Genomic DNA, 23,237 nt, shown 5'->3' on the forward strand with positions numbered 1-23,237 from the left:
ATTAAACTGACTGTCCCTCTCTGCAACACACAGCGTCCTATCTGTCCCTCTCTCAGCACTGACAAAAGACAAGCTGCTGCAACAATGACTTGAATAGCAGTGCCTCAAACCTATATCCTGAACTACACCTATACCATACCAGTCCTTAAAAGAACTTTGTGGACCTAATAGCTAGCGATTTGGGTCACTGCAGTGTCTCCCTGCTCCACACAGCAACCTCTCCCTATAGTGACATACGAAAGAATGTAAAATGGCCGCCGGATGGGGTCTATTTATAAGTTAGGGGGAATGTCTAAGTGTCCATGTGCTGTAATGTCTCAATTGGCTGTCCTGTACCACATGATGGATGTGTCATCATAGGTCAAAGTTCTTTTACACAGTAAACACGTAAGTCCGCCGGGCAAACAGTGGCAATAGTCCGCCGATCGGGCGGACCGCGAACAGCTGAAATTCACCGCGAACGGACCGCTGGGCGAACCGTTCGGCCATCCCTACTTCTGACTTGAAATAAAAATGTGCATGTAATTAAAGCATATGTAAACCACCACCTTGTAAAACAACACATTCAGTTTTAAAAATAAATGAAAGACAAAATATTTGTGCAAAGATAAAAAATAAAAAATAAAAAAAAATAAACACCTTTTTTCCTTTTTTTATAAGTGATCACATAACCTCTCTTCTCAGCTGCATAAAAGCTGGGGGAGGAAAAACAGCAGAACACTGAACTACCCAGTTAAAGACTGTGCAGGGGGGTGCCAGGACAAGACATCATTGGAGGAGAGCACACTGAGTTCCCAGCACAGCTCGAGAACTGATTATGTTCTTCTCCACTGCGTAGTGTGGTAATTTAATAATAGGAAATCAGGGGGGCTTACAGGAAAACCAGGGATTTCACACAAAGGAAGTAAAACAAAGAGAACAAGATACTTTTTCATACAAGTACACTGTATGGCTGGCACATATCAGGAATATGAAATGTTGGGTTACATACTCTAAGTATGTACACATTAAGACATATCTCACTCCTGACTGATACAAATTGCCAGTATTGGAGGGTGGAGCAGCTTCTGTAATTACTATCTAAAGTAAAAAAAAATGTACTCTGTCAAGAAAGTGTAAATATATGTGTGGTGTATACACAGCCAGATCTATCTTTGGTTGTTGGCAATTTTACCCTTCATCTACTTAGGGAGGTGTTTTTTTCTGGAAACAAGGCTAATCACACACAAACTGCCCCCGTGGAATGTTCAGGGTATTAATGATACTCTTAAAGGACAATTGGTATTTAATTATGTAAATTCCTTCCACCCTTCCATGATCTGCTTGCCGGAGACACATGCCACCAAGGAGAATGTTCATTTCCTCCAACATTGAGGTATTCAGACTGCTTATCACTCTGTATATTCTTCATACTTGCATGGAGTTTTTATTTTGGTTTGCTAAGGGGTGACATTTGTGAGAATATCAGAAACCTGGTTTGACAGCTCACATGATTGCCACTGTCCAGGGGTACTCCTTGAATTTGAGACCATGTTAGTCTTCAAGGGGTTAAGCAACACTATTTAAAGTTGCACCTCTAAATGTGGGGCTTCCCTGATAAAGCAAAGAGTAACATAAAAAGAGTAACATGCACTTCATGACACAGCATAATAGGTATTTAAACACTTCAGATGAAGACAACTACATCAGAAAAATGAAATGTACTTTAAAATATTTACTTGGTGAAGATGTGTAAGGACGTGATGCTGTGGAATCTGCTGTTGGGTTTGTAGTGGATGCCGTGGTGCTTGAGGTAGGATAAAGTGTGGTTGTAGTGACTGAAGATGAAAAAGGTAGGGTACTGGTGGTAGATGATAGAAATGGCAGACTAGAAACAGAAGAGGTGGAAGTAGATGCCGTGGTCATAGTAGAGGTTGGACTAGTTGCCGCTGTGGTAACAGAATTTGGTGCATCCATTGTGGTGGTGAAGGTTGGAGTAGCTGTTGCAGTGGTAGTAGAGGTTGTACTGAATGGTTCAAAGGAAGTACTTGAAAAATAAGTGGAAACTCTGGAAGATGTTGTAATAGAACCTAAACAGGAGATGGAAAGGTTGTGTTATACTAAGTAGGTTGCATAATATTTTCACAACTGTTTATCAAACGTATGTTTTCAGGAAAAATATGATAATATGAATTTTAGTGCAAATGAACACAATATAAAACCCAATTTTTGGTAAAATTTGAAATATGGGGATGTGGCAGGTAAACAGATACCAAACATGCCAAGTCTTAAAATTGTGTGCGCTTATGATATCGTAAAAAAATATTGGACCTAAAAATCTCCATGTTTTTAAAGCCTTTACTAGTCATCAGTTTTGAGTTAACCTCTAGCTATGACACTAGAATTATTGCTTTCATTCTGACATCCGGCAAAATATCTCACATGGGTGGTACAGTATTAGTTTTACATGTATGTCTGTATGTGCAGAGCAACGGGGGTTAAGTTTATTTATCTATCATTTTTTTTTATGTTTATACATTTTAATATGTTTTTTTTTTTTTTAAGTTTTACTTTTTGATACCAATCATTAGATGTGGTGGCTGCATTCTTTTTTTTTTTTTTTTTTTTTTTTTTGCACTTGAATATACAAATCAATGCATTGCAAATTTTTGGAATATTCTAAATATATGGATGAAGGGTTGTCAAATCTGCTGAGAATTATACAAATCATACATTTTGAAACAAACCCCTCTCTACTGATCAAATAGTTCTACTGTACATGCAGACAAAGAGTAATGAGCCAGAATTTGATTGAATTGTTTCTACTCAGAGGCAAAAGTATTCAAATATACTTATAAATATAGGAGCTTCCCCAATAAGGCAAAGATTAACATAAAACAAAGAGTAACATGCACTTCATTGCATTTTATAGCTAACACTAAAAACTTAATAAAAAAATGTTCAGACTTCAGCTGGAGAAAACTACATCAGATAAATCATACATATTGTTAGACATTTACCTGGTGACGGTATATGAGGACGGGCTGCTGTGGAAACAGCTGCTGGGTTTGTAGTGGATAGGATTGATGGTATTGTGAATGCAGTAGTGCTTGAGGTAGGATAAAGTGTGGTTTTTGTGACTGGAAATGAAGAGGGTAAACTAGTAACAGAAGGGGTGGAAGTCGATGTCATAGTAGAGGTTGGATTAGCTGCTGTGGTGGTAACATATGTTTGAATGTCCATTGTGGTTGTGCTAGTAAAGGTTGGGGTGACTGTTATGGTGGTAGTAGAGGTTGTGGTGAAGGTTTTAAAGCAAGTACTTGAAAGAGAAGTCAAAACTCTGGAAGGAGTTGTAGTAGAACCTAGACAGAAAATAAAAAAGTTGTGTTATACTTGGTAGGTCAAATTATCAAAAGAGCATCACATGGTAAATGTTCAACATATGCAATAAAAATTATTGACAAATGCCGCGTACACACGACCGGACTTTAAGATGGACTTGGTTTGGCAGACTGGATTCTGTTGAACAATTTGATCATGTGTGGGCTCCAGCGGACTTTTTCTTCCCAAAAGTCCGGCAGACCTAGAAATAAAAGTGGCTTCAAATCTTTCCGACAGACTGGTGTCCGGTCCAAAAATCCGGTCCTCTGTGTGCTAGTCCGACAGACTAAAATCTATGCTAGGGCAGCTTTTGGCTACTGGCTATGAACTTCCTTATTCTACGTCATCACGTTAAAATCCGTCTGACTTTTGGAGTGATCGTGTGTGGCCAAGTCCGTTCATTTGAAAGTTCGTCAAAAAGTCCGGTCGTGTGTACGCGGCAAAACACTTTTCAGTAAACATTTAAGGCAACTTTGGCAAGGGAGAAGTATTAGTCTTTTAAAAATGTTAGTTACAGGGCTGTGTTTGACTGTTATACTTTTGAGTCACAGACCCAAAATGTAAATGCAATAAATGAACACACCAGAAATGTTTCAGATTTTCTTATCTCTATATTTTGTCTCTATCAAATACAAAGTTATGAAGCCAATTGGCATGGATACAAAAATATAAAAAAGACATTGATCATAGATATTTTTCCTCTAAACCTTATTGTTCATAAAGGATTGTAAAAGCCCCGATATGACATCTCAAAAATCTATCAAGCTTACTTCTGACTTCAAATAAAACTTTGCATGTGATTAAAGTATATGTAAACCACCACCTTGTAAAACAACCCATTCAGTTTTAAAAATAAATGAAAGACAAAATATTTGTGCAAAGATAAAAAACAAAAAAATAAACACCTTTTTTCCTTTTTTTATAAGTGATCACATAACCTCTCTTCTCAGCTGCATAAAAGCTGGGGGAGGAAAAACAGCAGCACACTGAACTACCCAGTGAAAGACTGTGCGGGGGGTGCCAGGACAAGACATCATTGGAGGAGAGCACACTGAGTTCCCAGCACAGCTAGAGAACTGACTATGTTGTTCTTCACTGCTTAGTATGGTAATTTATTAATAGGAAATCAGGGGGGCTGACAGGAACACCAGGGATTTCACACAAAGGAAGTAAAACAAAGAGAAGAAGATACTTTTTCATGCAAGTACACTGTATGGCTGAAACATATCAGGAATATGAAATGTTGGGTTACATACTCTAAGTATGTACACATTAAGACATATCTCACTCCTGACCAGGCCCGGACTGGCCATAGGGCAGACCGGGCATTGGCCTGGTGGGACGGGGCTGCCCGTGGCCTGTTGATGATCAGGCCGCACAGCGGGAGGTAAGCGGCGGCCGTGGCCTGATCCTGGGTAACACAGGCCACGGCCGCCGCTCGCCTACCACCATACGACTGTGCCTGTGTCATGCGGAAATGGCGGCTGCATGGGCTGAGCTGTGTGTCTCTCTCACACACAGCTCAGCCTCATTGCCGCGCTGACAGTTCCGCTCTCCTCCTCCAGCCATGGGCGTCTGCACGGTGGGGAAAGCTGCTGCTGTCACTATTACCCCTCGCTCCCCCTCCCCTTCTCACTTCGGCAGCAGGGGAAGAGAAGGCATTCCTGTATGGTTGTTTTCTCTCCCCATTGGTCAAAACAGAAGGCCAATCAGAAGAAACTAGAGGGGCATCATGGGAAATGTAGTCCCAGAGATACATGGCACCATTGGTCTCAGCAGGGAGCAGACTACAGTCCCCAGCATGCACTCTGCTGGGGTGAAAGAGAAAACCCAGAAACAAGCTGAGGAGTGCTTGTAGCAGCTACTACAGGAGACATGGCAAATGAAACAGAGGACTGTGCTGGGGGAACTAATAGCCCCAGCACAACCAGAGAGAGAGCTACACTGTACCTGCACCACCAGAGAGAGTCAAGCTGCATCGCACCACCAGAGAGAGTCACGCTGCACCGCACCACCAGAGAGAGTCATGCTGCACCGCACCACCAGAGAGAGCCACACTGGACCGCACCACCAGAGAGAGTCACGCTGCACCGCACAACCAGAGAGAGTCACGGTGCACCGCACCACCAGAGAGAGTTACGCTGCACCGCACCACCAGAGAGCCACGCTGCACCGCACCCCCAGAGAGAGCCACGCTGCACCGCACCACTAGAGAGAGCCACGCTGCACCGCACCACCAGAGAGCCACGCTGCACCGCACCCCCAGAAAGAGCCACGCTGCACCGCAGCACCAGAGAGAGCCACCCTGTATCCGCAGCACCAGAGGGAGCCACCCTGTACCGGCAGCACCAGAGGGAGCCACGCTGTACCACACCACCAGAGAAAGAGCCACGCTGTACCTGCACAACCAGAGAGAGAGACACGCTCTACCGCACCTCCAGAGAGCAGGTCAGTGTCACTGGGCCATGGACACAATAGGAGACAGACAGTACTGGCATGGCCACAATAGGACTGGGACACTATAATATACAGGGGACTGCCCTGTAAAAGGACACGGTAATCATTGCAGTGCCCCTTTTTAGTGCAGTTCCCTTTATATCACAGTGTTCTTGCACATTACAGTGTGGAGGATTAACACCAGCCACCCCCGCTAATGTCTACCGAACCCCTCCCTCCCGATCCCTGGAAAGGTTGGCTGCTCTGTCTAAAATGCCCGGGCCTATTTTTTGTCCCAGTCCGGGCCTGCTCCTGACTGATACAATTTCCCAGTATTGGAGGGTGGAGCAGCTTCTGTAAATACTATCTAAAGTAAAAAAAATGTACTCTGTCAAGAAAGTGTATAAATATGTGTGGTGTATACACAGCCAGATCTATCTTTGGTTGTTGGTAATTTTACCCTCCATCTACTTAGCGAGGTGTTTTTTTCTGGAAATATGGCTAATCACACACAAACTGCCCCCATGGAATATTCAGGGTATTAATGATACTCTTAAAGGACAATTTGTATTTAATTATGTAAATTACCTCCACCCTTCCATGATCTGCTTGGCGGATATGCATGCCACCAAGGAGAATGTTCATTTCCTCCAACATTGAGGTATTCAGACTGCTTATCACTCTGTATATTCTTCATACTTGCATGGAGTTTTTATTTTGGTTTGCTATGGGGTGACATTTGTGACAATATCAGAAACATGGTTTGACAGCTCACATGATTGCCACTGTCCAGGTATACTCCTTGTATTTGAGACCATGTTAGTCCTCAAGGGGTTAAGCAACAATATTTAAAGTTGTACCTCTAAATGTGGGGCTTCCCTAATAAAGCAAAGAGTAACATAAAAAGAGTAACATGCACTTTATGACACAGCATAATAGGTATTTAAATACTTCAGATGAAGACAACTACATCAGAAAAATGAAATGTACGTTAAAATATTTACCTGGTGAAGATGTGTAAGGACGTGATGCTGTGGAATCTGCTGTTGGGTTTGTAGTGGATGCCGTGGTGCTTGAGGTAGGATAAAGTGTGGTTGTAGTGACTGAAGATGAAAAAGGTAGGTTACTGGTGGTAGATGATAGAAATGGCAGACTAGAAATAGAAGAGGTGGAAGTAGATGCCGTGGTCATAGTAGAGGTTGGACTAGTTGCCGCTGTGGTAACAGAATTTGGAGCATCCATTGTGGTGGTGAAGGTTGGAGTAGCTGTTGCAGTGGTAGTAGAGGTTGTACTGAATGGTTCAAAGGAAGTACTTGAAAAATAAGTGGAAACTCTGGAAGATGTTGTAATAGAACCTAAACAGGAGATGAAAATATTGTGTTATACTAAGTAGGTTAAAGTATATCAATAGGGCCATGTAGAATAAAAGGATAGTTGCATATTATTTTCACAACTGTCTATCAAACGTATGTTTTCAGGAAAAATAAGATAATGTGAATTTTAGTGCAAATGAACACAATATAAAGCCCAATTTTTGGTAAAATTAGAAAAATGGGGTTGTGGCAGGTAAACAGATACCAAACATGCCAAGTCTTAAAATTGTGTGCGCCTATGATATCATAAAAAAATATTGGACCTAAAAATCTCCATGTTTTTAAAGCCTTTACTAGTCATCAGTTTTGAGTTAACCTCCAGCTATGACACTAGAATTATTGCTTTCATTCTGACATCCGGCAAAATATTTCACATGGGTGGTACAGTATTAGTTTACATACACATACGCACCCTGTGGCGGATTTGCATTTTTGCATGTACTCAACGGGGGTTAAGTTCATTTATCTATAATTTTTTTTTATGTTTATACATTTTAATATGCTATTTTTTTTTAAGTTTACTTTTTGATACCAATCATTAGATGTGGTAGCTGCGTTCGTTTTTTTTTTTTTTTTTTTTTTTTTTGCACTTGAATGTACAAATCAATGCATTGCACATTTTTGGAATATTCTAAATATATGGATGAAGGGTTGTCAAATCTGCCGAGCATTATACAAATCATAAATTTTGAAACAAACCTCTCTCTACTGATCAAATAGTTCTACTGTACATGCAGACAAAGAGTAATGAGCCAGAATTTTATTGAATTGTTTCTACTGAGAGGCAAAAGTATTCAAAGCGGCACTAATAAATATAGGAGCTTCCCTAATAAGGCAAAGATTAACATAAAACAAAGAGTAACATGCACTTCATTGTATTTTTTAGCTACCACTAAAAACGCAATAAAAAAATGTTCAGACTTCAGCTGGAGAAAACTACATCAGATACATCATACATATTGTTAGACATTTACCTGGTGACGGTATATGAGGGCGGGATGCTGTGGAAACAGCTGCTGGGTTTGTAGTGGATAGGATTGATGGTATTGTGAATGCAGTAGTGCTTGAGGTAGGATAAAGTGTGGTTGTTGTGACTGGAAATAAAGAGGGTAAACTAGTAACAGAAGGGGTGGAAGTCGATGTCATAGTAGAGGTTGGATTAGCTGCTGTGGTGGTAACATATGTTGGAATGTCCATTGTGGTTGTGCTAGTAAAGGTTGGGGTGACTGTCATGGTGGTAGTAGAGGTTGTGGTGAAGGTTTTAAAGGAAGTACTTGAAAGAGAAGTCAAAACTCTGGAAGGAGTTGAAGTAGAACCTAAACAGAAAATAAAAAAGTTGTGTTATACTTGGTAGGTAAAATTATCAAAAGAGCATCACATGGTAAATGTTCAACATACGCAAAAAAAATTATTGACAAATGGCGCGTACACACGACCGGACTTTACGGCGGACTTGGTTTGGCGGACTGGAATCCATTGGACAATTTGATCATGTGTGGGCTCCAGCAGACTTTTTCTTCCCAAAAGTCCGGCAGACCTAGAAATAAAATTGGCTTCAAATCTTTCCAACGGACTGGTATCCTGTCGAAAAATCTAGTCCTCTGTGTGCTAGTCCGACGGACTAAAATCGATGCTAGGGCAGCTATTGGCAACTGGCTATGAACTTCTTTATTCTACGTCATCACGTTCAAATCCGTTGCACTTTTGGAGTGATCATTGTGGCCAAGTCAGTTCATTTGAAAGTCCAGTGGACCTCAGCCACAGAGTTCATCAAAAATTCCAGTCGTGTGTACGCGGCAAAACACTTTTCAGTGAACATTTAAGGCAACTTTGGCAAGGGAGAAGTATTAGTCTTTTAAAAATGTTAGTTACAGGGCTGTGTTATCTGTTATACTTTTGAGTCACAGACCCAAAATGTAAATGCAATAAATGAACACACCAGAAATGTTTCAGGTTTTCTTATCTCTATATTTTGTCTCTATCAAATACAAAGTTATGAAGCCAATTGGCATGGATACAAAAATATAAAAGAGACATTGATCATAGACGTTTTTCCTATAAACCTTATTGTTCATAAAGGATTGTAAAAGCCCCGATATGACATCTCAAAAATCTATCAAGCTAACTTCTGACTTCAAATAAAACTTTGCATGTGATTAAAGTATATGTAAACCACCACCTTGTAAAACAACACATTCAGTTTTAAAAATAAATGAAAGACAAAATATTTGTGCAAAGATAAAAAATAAAAAAAAACAGCTTTATTCCTTTTTTTATAAGTGATCACATAACCTCTCTTCTCAGCTGCATAAAAGCTGGGGGAGGAAAAACAGCAGCACACTGAACTACCCAGTGAAAGACTGTGCAGGGGGGTGTCAGGACAAGACATCATTGGAGGAGAGCACACTGAGTTCCCAGCACAGCTAGAGAACTGATTATGTTCTTCTCCACTGCGTAGTGTGGTAATTTATTAATAGGAAATCAGGGGGGCTGACAGGAACACCAGGGATTTCACACAAAGGAAGTAAAACAAAGAGTACAAGATACTTTTTCATTCAAGTACACTGTATGGCTGGCACATATCAGGAATATGAAATGTTGGGTTACATACTCTAAGTATGTACAGATTAAGACATATCTCACTCCTGACTGATACAATTTCCCAGTATTGGAGGGTGGAGCAGCTTCTGTAATTACTATCTAAAGTAAAAAAATGTACTCTGTCAAGAAAATGTATAAATATGTGTGGTGTGTACACAGCCAGATCTATCTTTGGTTGTTGTCAATTTTACCCTCCATCTACTTAGCGAGGTGTTTTTTTCTGGAAACATGGCTAATCACACACAAACTGCCCCCGTGGAATGTTCAGGGTATTAATGATACTCCTAAAGGACAATTTGTATTTAGTTATTTAAATTCCTTCCACCCTTCCATGATCTGCTTGCCAGAGACGCATGCCACCAAGGAGAATGTTCATTTCCTCCAACATTGAGGTATTCAGACTGCTTATCACTCTGTATATTCTTCATGCTTGCATGGAGATTTTATTTTGGATTGCTAAGGGGTGACATGTGTGAGAATATCAGAAACCTGGTTTGACAGCTCACATGATTGCCACTGTCCAGGGGTACTCCTTGTATTTGAGACCATGTTAGTCTTCAAGGGGTTAAGCAACACTATTTAAAGTTGCACTTCTAAATGTGGGGCTTCCCTAATAAAGCAAAGAGTAACATAAAAAAGAGTAACATGCACTTTATGACACAGCATAATAGGTATTTAAACACTTCAGATGAAGACAACTACATCAGAAAAATGAAATGTACTTTAAAATATTTACCTGGTGAAGATGTGTAAGGACGTGATGCTGTGGAATCTGCTGTTGGGTTTGTAGTGGATGCCGTGGTGCTTGAGGTAGGATAAAGTGTGGTTGTAGTGACTGAAGATGAAAAAGGTAGGGTACTGGTGGTAGATGATAGAAATGGCAGACTAGAAACGGAAGAGCTGGAAGTAGATGCCATGGTCATAGTAGAGGTTGGACTAGTTGCTGCTGTGGTAACAGAATTTGGTGCATCCATTGTCGTGGTGAAGGTTGGAGTAGCTGTTGCAGTGGTAGTAGAGGTTGTACTGAATGGTTCAAAGGAAGTACTTGAAATATAAGTGGAAACTCTGGAAGATGTTGAAATAGAACCTAAACAGGAGATAAAAATGTTGTGTTATACTAAGTTGGTTAAAGAATATCAATAGGGCCATGTAGAATAAAAGGATAGTTGCATAATATTTTCACAACTGTCTATCAAACGTAGGTTTTCAGGAAAAATATGATAATGTGAATTTTAGTGCAAATGAACACAATATAAAAGACAATTTTTGGTAAAATTTGAAATATGGGGTTGTGGCAGGTAAACAGATACCAAACATGCCAAGTCTTAAAATTGTGTGCGCCTATGATATTGTAAAAAAATATTGGACCTAAAAATCTCCATGTTTTTAAAGCCTTTACTAGTCATCAGTTTTTAGTTAACTTCCAGCTATGGCACTAGAATTATTGCTTTCATTCTGACATCCGGCAAAATATCTCACTTGGGTCGTACAGTATTAGTTTACATACACATACGCACCCTGTGCTGGATTAGCATTTTTGTGTGTATGTGCAGAGCAACGGGGGTTAAGTTTATTTATCTATCATTTTTTTTTATGTTTATACATTTTAATATGCTTTTTTTTTTTAAGTTTTACTTTTTGATACCAATCATTAGATGTGGTGGCTGCGTTTGTTTTTTGTTTTTAGTTTTTTGCACTTGAATGTACAAATCAATGCATTGCAAATTTTTGGAATATTCTAAATATATGGATGAAGGGTTCTCAAATCTGCCGAGCATTATACAAATCATACATTTTGAAACAAACCTCTCTCTGCTGATCAAATAGTTCTACTGTACATGCAGACAAAGAGTAATGAGCCAGAATTTGATTGAATTGTTTCTACTCAGAGGCAAAAGTATTCAAAGCGGAGCTTCCCCAATAAGGCAAAGATTAACATAAAACAAAGAGTAACATGCACTTCATTGTATTTTATAGCTACCACTAAAAACGCAATAAAAAAAAATTTCAGACTTCAGCTGGAGAAAACTACATCAGATACATCATACATATTGTTAGACATTTACATGGTGACGGTATATGAGGACGGGATACTGTGGAAACAGCTGCTGGGTTTGTAGTTGATAGGATTGATGGTATTGTGAATGCAGTAGTGCTTGAGGTAGGATAAAGTGTGTTTTTTGTGACTGGAAATGAAGAGGGTAAACTAGTAACAGAAGGGGTGGAAGTCAATGTCATAGTAGAGGTTGGATTAGCTGCTGTGGTGGTAACATATGTTGGAATGTCCATTGTGGTTGTGCTAGTAAAGGTTGGGGTGACTGTTATGGTGGTAGTAGAGGTTGTGGTGAAAGTTTTAAAGGAAGTACTTGAAAGAGAAGTCAAAACTCTGGAAGGAGTTGTAGTAGAACCTAAACAGCAAATAAAAAAGTTGTGTTATACTTGGTAGGTCAAATGATCAAAAGAGCATCACATGGTAAATGTTCAACATATGCAAAAAAAATTATTGACAAATGGCGCGTACACACGACCGGACTTTTCGACGGACTTGGTTCGGCGGACTGGAATCCGTTGGAAAATTTGATTATGTGTGGGCTCCAGCGGACTTTTTCTTCCCAAAAGTCCGGCAGACCTAGAAATAAACGTGGCTTCAAATCTTTCTGACAGACTGGTGTCCGGTCGAAAAATCCGGTCCTCTGTGTGCTAGTCTGACAGACTAAAATCTATGCTAGGGCAGCTATTGGCTACTGGCTATGAACTTCCTTATTCTACGTCATCACGTTAAAATCCGTCTGACTTTTGGAGTGATCGTACGTGGCCAAGTCTGTTCATTTGAAAGTCCGGCGGACCTCAGCCGCAAAGTTCGTCAAAAAGTCCGGTCGTGTGTACACGGCAAAACACTTTTCAGTGAACATTTAAGGCAACTTTGGCAGGGGGGAGAGGTATTAGTCTTTTAAAAATGTTAGTTACAGGGCTGTGTTTGACTGTTATACTTTTGAGTCACAGACACAAAATGTAAATGCAATAAATGAACACACCAGAAATGTTTCAGATTTTCTTATCTCTATATTTTGTCTCTATCAAATACAAAGTTATGAAGTCAATTGGTGTGGATACAAAAATATAAAAAAGACATTGATCATAGACGTTTTTCCTATAAACCTTATTGTTCATAAAGGATTGTAAAACCCCCGATATGATATCTCAAAAATCTATCAAGCTTACTTCTGACTTCAAATAAAAACGTGCATGTGATTAAAGTATATGTAAACCACCACCTTGTAAAACAACACATTCAGTTTTAAAAATAAATGAAAGACAAAATATTTGTGCAAAGATAAAAAAATAAAAAAAAATAAACACCTTTTTTCCTTTTTTTATAAGTGATTACATAACCTCTCTTCTCAGCTGCATAAAAGCTGGGGGAGGAAAAACAGCAGCACAATGAAATACCCAGTTAAAGACTGTGTGGGGGGGTGCCAGGACAAGACATCATTCGAGGAGAGCACACTGAGTTCCCAGCACAGCTCGAGAACTGACTATGTTGTTCTCCACTGCGTAGTGTGATAATTTAATAATAGGAAATCAGGGGGGCTGATAGGAACACCAGGGATTTCACACAAAGAAAGTAAAACAAAGAGAACAAGATACTTTTTCATACAAGTACACTGTTTGGCAGGCACATATCAGGAATATGAAATGTTGGGTTACATACTCTATGTATGTACACATTAAGACATATCTCACTCCTGACTGATACAATTTCCCAGTATTGGAGGGTGGAGCAGCTTCTGTAATTACTATCTAAAGTAAAAAAATTTACACTGTCAAGAAAGTGTATAAATATGTGTGGTGTATACACAGCCAGATCTATCTTTGGTTGTTGGCAATTTTACCCTTCATCTACTTAGCGAGGTGTTTTTTTCTGGAAACATGGCTAATCACACACAAACTGCCCCCGTGGAATGTTCAGGGTATTAATGATACTCTTAAAGGACAATTTGTATTTAATTATGTAAATTCCTTCCACCCTTCCATGATCTGCTTGCCGGAGACGCATGCCACCAAGGAGAATGTTAATTTCCTCCAATATTGAGGTATTCAGACTGCTTATCACTCTGTATATTCTTCATACTTGCATGGAGTTTTTATTTTGGTTTGCTAAGGGGTGACATTTGTGAGAATATCAGAAACCTGGTTTGACAGCTCACATGATTGCCACTGTCCAGGGGTACTCCTTGTATTTGAGACCATGTTAGTCTTCAAGGGTTTAAGCAACACTATTTAACGTTGCACTTCTAAATGTGGGGCTTCTCTAATAAAGCAAAGAGTAACATAAAAAAGAGTAGCATGCACTTTATGACACAGCATAATAGGTATTTAAACACTTCAGATGAAGACAACTACATCAGAAAAATGAAATGTACTTCAAAATATTTACCTGGTGAAGATGTGTAAGGACGTGATGCTGTGGAATCTGCTGTTGGGTTTGTAGTGGATGCCGTGGTGCTTGAGGTAGGATAAAGTGTGGTTGTAGTGACTGAAGATGAAAAAGGTAGGGTACTGGTGGTAGATGATAGAAATGGCAGACTAGAAACAGAAGAGGTGGAAGTAGATGCCGTGGTCATAATAGAGGTTGGACTAGTTGCCGCTGTGGTAACAGAATTTGGTGCATCCATTGTGGTGGTGAAGGTTGGAGTAGCTGTTGCAGTGGTAGTAGAGGTTGTACTGAATGGTTCTAAGGAAGTACTTGAAAAAAAAGTGGAAACTCTGGAAGATGTTGTAATAGAACCTAAACAGGAGATGAAAATGTTGTGTTATACTAAGTAGGTTAAAGTATATCAATAGGGCCATGTAGAATAAAAGGATAGTTGCATAATATTTTCACAACTGTCTATAATATGAATTTTAGTGCAAATGAACACAATATAAAACCCATTTTTTGGTAAAATTTGAAATGTGGGGTTGTGGCAGGTAAACAGATACCAAACATGCCAAGTCTTAAAATTGTGTGCGCCTATGATATCGTAAAAAAATATTGGACCTAAAAATCTCCATGTTTTTAAAGCCTTTACTAGTCATCAGTTTTGAGTTAACCTCCAGCTATGGCACTAGCATTATTGCTTTCATTCTGACATCTGGCAAAATATCTCACATGTGTGGTACAGTATTAGTTTACATACACATACGCACCCTGTGCCGGATTTGCATTTTTGTCTGTATGTGCAGAGCAATGGGGGTTAAGTTTATTTATCTATCTTTTTTTTGTTTCAAATATTTTTATTGAGTTAATGCAGATATACATAAAACCAAATACAGAATAAAGCACATTCAGAAAGTATGGTGGTACAAATAGAAAGTGCAATGGTATAGTAGTCAGCCAAAATGTAATAAAACATTAGAAAAACATAAACAATTGCATATAGGTAAGTAGACATAAGCAGGTCAGAGCTTAATCATAGTAGGAGAGTTATTCAAATATCAACTCAAGAACATGTCTAACATGCAGGATTTTTAGGGGGGTTGTTCCCCGTCCACTCACCCCCTTGGGGCGCAATCTGTGAGTGGAGGGGAACAACCAGCGGACCTATAGTTGAAAAAAGCAATCAACGGGGGTAGGAAAGGTTACCAGTGGCGGTCATTTAATTAGTAGCGGATCGTCCACTGCCTGTACGGCAAGAGAGGATAATGCGTAGATACCGTATTGTGTAATTTAGCCGCTCCGGATTATCTATCTTTTTTTTATGTTTATACATTTTAATATGCTTATTTTTTAAGTTTTACTTTTTGATACCAATCATTAGATGTGGTGGCTGCATTCTTTTTTTTTTTTGCACTTGAATATACAAATCAATGCATTGCAAATTTTGGGAATATTCTAAATATATGGATGAAGGGTTGTCAAATCTGCAGAGAATTATACAAATCATACATTTTGAAACAAACCCCTCTCTACTGATCAAATAGTTCTACTATACATGCAGATAAAGAATAATGAGCCAGAATTTTATTGAATTGTTTCTACTCAGAGGCAAAAGTATTCAAAGCGGCACTTATAAATATAGGAGCTTCCCCAATAAGGCAAAGATTAACATAAAACAAAGAGTAACATGCACTTCATTGTATTTTATAGCTACCACTAAAAATGCAATAAAAACATTTTCAGACTTCAGCTGGAGAAAACTACGTCAGATAAATCATACATATTGTTAGACATTTACCTGGTGACGGTATATGAGGGCGGGATACTGTGGAAACAGCTGCTTGGTTTGTAGTGGATAGGATTGATGGTATTGTGAATGCAGTAGTGCTTGAGGAAGGATAAAGTGTGGTTGCTGTGACTGGAAATGAAGAGGGTAAACTAGTAACAGAAGGGGTGGAAGTCAATGTCATAGTAGAGGTTGGATTAGCTGCTGTGGTGGTAACATATGTTGGAATGCCCGTTGTGGCTGTGCTAGTAAAGGTTGGTGTGACTGTTATGGTGGTAGTAGAGGTTGTGGTGAAGGTTTTAAAGGAAGTACTTGAAAGAGAAGTCAAAACTCTGGAAGGAGTTGAAGTAGAACCTAAACAGCAAATAAAAACGTTGTGTTATACTTGGTAGGTCAAATTATCAAAAGAGCATCACATGGTAAATGTTCAACATATGCAAAAAAAATAATTGACCAATGCCGCGTACACACAAACGGACTTTTTGACGGACTTAGTTCGGCGGACTGGAATCCGTTGGACAATTTGATCATGTGTGGGCTCCAGCGGACTTTTTCTTCCCAAAAGTCCGGCAGACCTAGAAATAAAATTGGCTTCAAATCTTTCCGATGGACTGGTGTCCTGTCGAAATATCCGGTCCTCTGTGTGCTAGTCCGATGGACTAAAATCGATGCTAGGGCAGCTATTGGCTACTGGCTATGAACTTCCTTATTCTACGTCATCACGTTCAAATCCGTCGCACTTTTGGAGTGATCATTGTGGCCAAGTCCGTTCATTTGAAAGTCTGGCGGACCTCAGCCGCAAAGTTCGTCAAAAATTCCGGTCGTGTGTACGCGGCAAAACACTTTTCAGTGAACATTTAAGTCAACTTTGGCAAGGGAGAAGTATTATTCTTTTATCTTCTCAGCTGCATAAAAGCTGGGGGGGGGGGGACAGCAGCACACTGAACTACCTAGTTAAAGACTGTGCGGGGGGGTGCCAGGACAAGATATCAATTGAGGAGAGCACACTGAGTTCCCAGCACAGCTCGAGAACTGATTATGTTGTTCTCTACTGCGTAGTGTGGTAATTTAATAATAGGAAATCGGGGGGCTGACAGGAAAACCAGGGATTTCACACAAAGGAAGTAAAACAAAGAGAGCAAGATACTTTTTCATACAAGTACACTGTATGGCTGGCACATATCAGGAATATGAAATGTTGGGTTACATACTCTAAGTATGTACACATTAAGACATATCTCACTCCTGACTGATACAATTTCCCAGTATTGGAGGGTGGAGCAGCTTCTGTAATTACTTTCTAAAGTAAAAAAAATGTACTCTCTCAAGAAAGTGTATAAATATGTGTGGTGTGTACACAGCCAGATCTATCTTTGGTTGTTGGCAATTTTACCCTTCATCTACCTAGGGAGGTGTGTTTTTTTCTGGAAACATGGCTAATCACACACAAACTGCCCCCGTGGAATGTTCAGGCTATTAATGATACTCTTAAAGGATAATTTGTATTTAATTATGTAAATTCCTTCCACCCTTCCATGATCTGCTTGCCAGAGACTAGGGATGAGCCGAACACCCCCTGGTTCGGTTCGCACCAGAACTTTCGAACGGACCCCAAATTCGAACGAACTTTAGAACCCCATTGAAGTCTATGGGACTCGAACGTTCGAAATTAAAAGTGCTAATTATAACGGCTAATATGCAAGATACTGTCCTAAAAAGGGTTTGGGGACCTGGCTCCTGCCCCAGGGGACATTGGTCAATGCCTAAAATGTTTTTAAAAATGGCAGTTTTGGCGGGAGCACTGATTTTAATGACGATTAAAGTGAAAAAAAAAGTGAAATATTCCTTTAAATATGGTGCCTGGGGGGTGTCTGTAGTATGCCTGTGAAGTGCCACGTGTTTCCCGTGTTTAGAACAGTCCCTGCACAAAATTTAATTAAACGGAAATAACACCATTTAAAACTGCTTGCGGTTTTAATGTTATATCTGGTTCCTGCAATATGGTTGAAAATCATTGAAAAAAATGGCATGGGTAGCCCTCCCTGCCCATTACCAGCCTATTTGGGTCTTGTGCGCATATTAAGGGTAACCCTGTACCCATATTAAAAAAAGGAAATGCGTGTGGCCCCCAGGCCCTATATACTCAGAACAGCAGTATACAGGCGGTGCAAACAAGACAGGGACTGTGTAGGTTTGTTGTGTTAAGTTGAATCTGTTTGTAATTTTTAACTGGTACATTTTTAAAGTGTAGCTCCAGTCAAAAAAACTATTTTTAAGCTTTTTGGAAAACATAGGGAAGGGTTATCACCCCTGTATAATTTGTTTTGTCGTCCATCTTTTTTCATCTCACTTGCTGTTGTCTCCTTCCGTTTGCAAGTAGGAGATGTTTGTAAATTGGATGTTTGAAAGTAGGGGCCTGCCCTATATGCTCTGCAGAAATGGCGGAACAAGGTGTTGGTTTTGCCACAACATTGTAAGCCCTCAAAGTGACTCTTGGTGGGCGCTGGAGCGCCCTGCTGTGAACGATTATATCAAGAATTGTAATTACATGCCATTGTTGAACAGTGGTAGAAAAATTGACCTTTGGTGGTTGTGGTGCTGGTGCCACAACACTATAAGTCCTCACCGTTACTCTGGGTGGGCACAGGAAGGGGCCCTCCTGTGAAATATTATATCAAGAATTGTAATTACATGTCCCTGTTAAACAGGGGCAGAAAAATCGGGCCTTAGGCACTGCTGCTGGTGCCACCACACTGCAACCTCTCCCATATACTCTAGTTTTATTGCAGGAATTAGCCCTGCTGCAAAGCATTGCATCAAAAATTGTACTTAAACGCCCCTGTTAAACAGGGGCAGACAAATTGGGCCTTAGGCACTGGTGCTGGTGCCACCACACTGCAACCTCTGCCATATACTATAGTTTTATTGCAGGAATTAGCCCTGCTGCAAAGCATTGCATCAAAAATTGTACTTAAACGCCCCTGTTAAACAGGGGCAGAAAAATTGGGCCTTAGGCACTGGTGCTGGTGCCACCACACTGCAACCTCTTCCATATACTCTAGTTTTATTGCAGGAATTAGCCCTGCTGCAAAGCATTGCATCAAAAATTGTAATTAAACGCCCCTGTTAAACAGGGGCAGAAAAATTGGGCCTTAGGCACTGGTGCTGGTGCCACCACACTGCAACCTCTTCCATATACTCTAGTTTTATTGCAGGAATTAGCCCTGCTGCAAAGCATTGCATCAAAAATTGTACTTAAACGCCCCTGTTAAACAGGGGCAGAAAAATTGGGCCTTAGGCACTGGTGCTGGTGCCACCACACTGCAACCTCTTCCATATACTCTAGTTTTATTGCAGGAATTAGCCCTGCTGCAAAGCATTGCATCAAAAATTGTAATTAAACGCCCCTGTTAAACAGGGGCAGAAAAATTGGGCCTTAGGCACTGGTGCTGGTGCCACCACACTGCAACCTCTTCCATATACTCTAGTTTTATTGCAGAAATTAGCCCTGCTGCAAAGCATTGCATCAAAAATTGTACTTAAACGCCCCTGTTAAACAGGGGCAGAAAAATTGGGCCTTAGGCACTGGTGCTGGTGCCACCACACTGCAACCTCTTCCATATACTCTAGTTTTATTGCAGGAATTAGCCCTGCTGCAAAGCATTGCATCAAAAATTGTAATTAAACGCCCCTGTTAAACAGGGGCAGAAAATTGGGCCTTAGGCACTGGTGCTGGTGCCACCACACTGCAACCTCTCCCATATACTCTTGTTTGATTGCAGGAATTAGCCCTGCTGCAAAGCATTGCATCAAAAATTGTACTTAAACGCCCCTGTTAAACAGGGTCAGAAAAATTGTGCTGATGGCATCAACCAGAACCAGAAATGTTCTTCCAACATATCAGCGGAGGGGGAAGAGGATAGACAATCAACATAACAGGACAGTCACTCAGCATCAGCATAGGCAGTCTTGAAGGGATGTGATATTTCCAAAAAAATTATTCTGTTACATCAGCTTCAGGTGCTTGGTAGCTGTGGGTGATCCAAGACTGATTCATCTTGATGAAGGTCAGTCGATCAACTGATTCGGTGGACAGGCGCACCCTGTGATTGGTAACAAAGCCACCAGCAGCACTGAAGGTGCGTTCCGAAAGAACGCTGGATGCAGGCCAGTAGCTCAATTGCATACTGTGCAAGCTCTGGCCAGTGATCCATCCTCAAGACCCAGTAAGCCAGAGGATTTTGGGTGGGAAAGGTGTCCAAGTCTGACCTTGCCCCTAGGTATTCCTGTACCATGTAAATCAGACGCTGGCGAAGGGTGCTGGAACCGATCATACCATGGGGCTGCGGACTAAAAAATTGTCTGAAAGCATCAGTCAGACGGCCACCTTCTCCACCGCTCCTTCTGACCGATGCCTCAGCAACACGTTGTCCAGGACCAGGAGTTTGTAACCTCCCAGTCTCTGGGAACGCGTTGCACAGACCTTTCTGCAAGGCCTCCCGGAGATGTCTCATCCTCTGCTCCCTCTGCGATGGCAAGATAAGGTCGGCAACCTTACCCTTGTACCGTGGATCAAGGAGAGTGGCCAGCCAGTAATGGTCCCTCTCCTTGATCCGAAGAATACGAGGATCCTTCCGCAGGCTTTGCAGGATCAGGGAGGCCATGCAGCGTAGGTTAGCTGAGGCATTCGGTCCGGAGTCCTCTGGGTCACTAAGGACAACATGATCCGCAGCTACCTCCTCTCAGCCATGTACAAGTCCACGTGTTTCTTGGGACTGTAAATCATCCCTACAAGACTGCTGCTGCTGCTGCTGCTGATGCTGAGTGCCAACCTCCACCTCCATGCTGACACAATCATCCTCCTCCTCCTCTTCCTCCTCCTCATCCTCTTCCTGTGTGATGGGTGGCACAGCAGGAACACTGTCTGGATAAAGGGGGCCTTGAGAGGCAAGGAAGTCCTCCTCTTCCTGCCTCTGTTCTGCCTCAAGTGCCCTGTCCATTATTCCACGCAGCGTATGCTCCAAGAGGTGGACAAGAGGTACAGTGTCACTGATGCATGCACTGTCACTGCTCACCATCCTTGTGGCCTCCTCAAACGGTGACAGGACAGTGCATGCATCCCTGATCATGCCCCACTGGCGTGGTGAGAAAAAAACGAGCTCCCCTGACCCTGTCCTGGTGTCGTAGTCGCACAGATACTCATTGATGGCCCTCTGCTGCGTGTGCAGCCGCTGCAGCATGGCCAACGTTGAGTTCCATCTGGTGGGCATGTCACATATAAGGCGGTTCTTGGGCAGGTTCAACTCCTTTTGGAGCTCAGCCAGCCGAGCACAGGCATTAAATGATTGGCGGAAATGCACACAGACTTTCCTGGCCTGCTTCAGGACATCCTGTAAGCCGGGGTACCTGCCCAAGAACCGCTGCACCACCAGGTTAAGGACGTGAGCTACCCAGGGCACATGGGTTAGTTGTCCCTGTCGGAGGGCGGAGAGGAGGTTGGCGCCATAGTCACAAACCACTATTCCTGGCTTAAGCTGGCGTGGCGTCAACCACCTCTCGGCCTGCCCCTGCAGAGCTGACAAAACATCCGCCCCAGTGTAGCTCCTGTCCCCCAAACAAACCAGCGCAAGCACGGCATGGCATCGTTTTGCCTGCGTACTTGTGTAGCCCCTGGAACGCCTACGAAGCACCGCTGGTTCTGAAGACAGAGCACTGGAAGAGGCCATGGAGGAAGAAGAAGAGGAGGGGGTGGAGGAGAGAGGTGTGTCACAACCAATAGTAGCATTTTGGAGGTGTGGTGGCGGAACAACCTCCAACACTACTGCACCTTGTCCTGCATCCTTCCCAGCTGCCAGAAGAGTGACCCAATGGGCCGTGAAAGACAGGTAACGCCCCTGTCCATGCCTGCTGGACCATGAGTCAGCGGTAATATGCACCTTACCACTGACTGCCCTGTCCAGCGAGGCAAGGACATTGCCTTCCACATGCCGGTAGAGAGCCGGAATCGCCTTCCGTGAGAAAAAGTGGCGTTTGGGGACCTGCCACTGAGGAACCGCACATTGTACAAACTCACGGAAGGGGGCCGAGTCTACCAACTGAAAAGGGAGCAGTTGAAGTGCTAGCAATTTAGCCAAGCTAGCATTCAACCACTGGGCATGTGGATGGCTGGGAGTGAACTTCTTTCGCCGGTCCAGCAGCTGGGGCAGGGAAATTTGCCTGCTATAATCGGATGTGGGTGTACCGCTAGCAGAGTTCCCGGAAGCACTTGGCTGTGACACACCTAATTCTACACCTTCATTCCTCTCAGAGCAGGTTTCAGAGAGGACTGAAGGTCTAGTGGGGTTGGAGATGCCAGCTGATGAGGAGCAAGGAGAGGTCCGCTTTGTTCTTTGGTGTGGGTCTTTGAGGTACGCTTGCCAACGAGCTGCATGACAGGTCAACATATGTCTGGTCAAGCATGTGGTGCCCAAGCGGCTGATGTTTTGGCCACGCGAGATACGCTTGAGACATATGTTGCAAATAGCAGCGGTGCGATCTGATGCACTCGTCTCAAAAAAGGCCCACACCAAAGAACTTTTAGAATAACGCGCAGAGGCAGCGCCCTGCACAGGCGGAGCTCTGCGGTGTGATTCAGTCAGTGTGCTGCCCCTAAGCTGGCCCCCGGAGGGCATCCTGCCTCGTTAGTCATGTGCCTCCTCCTCCTCCTCCTCCTCTCTCCTTCCAGGCACCCACGTGGAGTCAGTGCCCTCATCATCCCCTCCCTCTTCATCGCTGTAGCAAACCTGGCAGTATGCTGCAGCTTGTGGAACATGACTGCCAGATTGCTGTCCTTCTTGAGCATCCCCTCTCTCTGCGCTCACGCTACTGCCTTCCTCTAGCTGAGTGTCATCACCAGAGCCCACAAAACACTGGGCATCCTCCTGGAGCATGTACCCAACACTGTGCTCAAAGAGTTCAGGAGACTCCTCAGGAGGACGTGGTGGGTCTAGGGAAGGAGTCACTGATGATGACATTGAGAGGAGGGAAGACGATGCGTTGGCAGCTGCTTTGCTAGTACCCTGAGACTGGGTGAGAGAGGATGAGGAGGATGAAGAGGGCTTGGTCATCCACTCTACCAAGTCGTTGGCATGTTGCGGCTCAACATGTCCAGCTGCCGAAAAGAAGGACAAGCGCGTCCCATGGCCACGTGCTGATGACAATGCACCGCGTCCACAACCAGCACTGTTGTCTCTAGACACAGAGCCTGCTTGCCCTCTTTTAT

The 23,237-nt window shown here is 42.2% G+C and overlaps 1 protein-coding gene across 1 annotated transcript in view; it reads right to left on the bottom strand.

Annotated features, from left to right (window-relative positions):
* LOC143986717 (uncharacterized) overlaps positions 1–23,237 on the bottom strand; it is a 90,720-nt gene that overhangs the window by 57,392 nt on the left and 10,091 nt on the right. Inside the window, exons 6-13 of the mRNA XM_077485121.1 lie at positions 15,989–16,330; positions 14,209–14,559; positions 11,837–12,178; positions 10,507–10,857; positions 8,144–8,485; positions 6,801–7,151; positions 3,000–3,341; positions 1,719–2,069 (exon numbers count right to left, since the gene is read on the bottom strand). Of these exons, the coding sequence (XP_077341247.1) occupies positions 1,719–2,069; positions 3,000–3,341; positions 6,801–7,151; positions 8,144–8,485; positions 10,507–10,857; positions 11,837–12,178; positions 14,209–14,559; positions 15,989–16,330 (2,772 nt within the window). The remainder of the gene's footprint in view (positions 1–1,718; positions 2,070–2,999; positions 3,342–6,800; positions 7,152–8,143; positions 8,486–10,506; positions 10,858–11,836; positions 12,179–14,208; positions 14,560–15,988; positions 16,331–23,237) is intronic.

The sequence above is a fragment of the Lithobates pipiens genome, unplaced genomic scaffold, assembly GCF_037356315.1.
Source record: "Lithobates pipiens isolate NorthernLeopardFrog02 unplaced genomic scaffold, aLitPip1_a1.2 Scaffold_18, whole genome shotgun sequence".
NCBI lineage: Eukaryota > Metazoa > Chordata > Amphibia > Anura > Ranidae > Lithobates > Lithobates pipiens.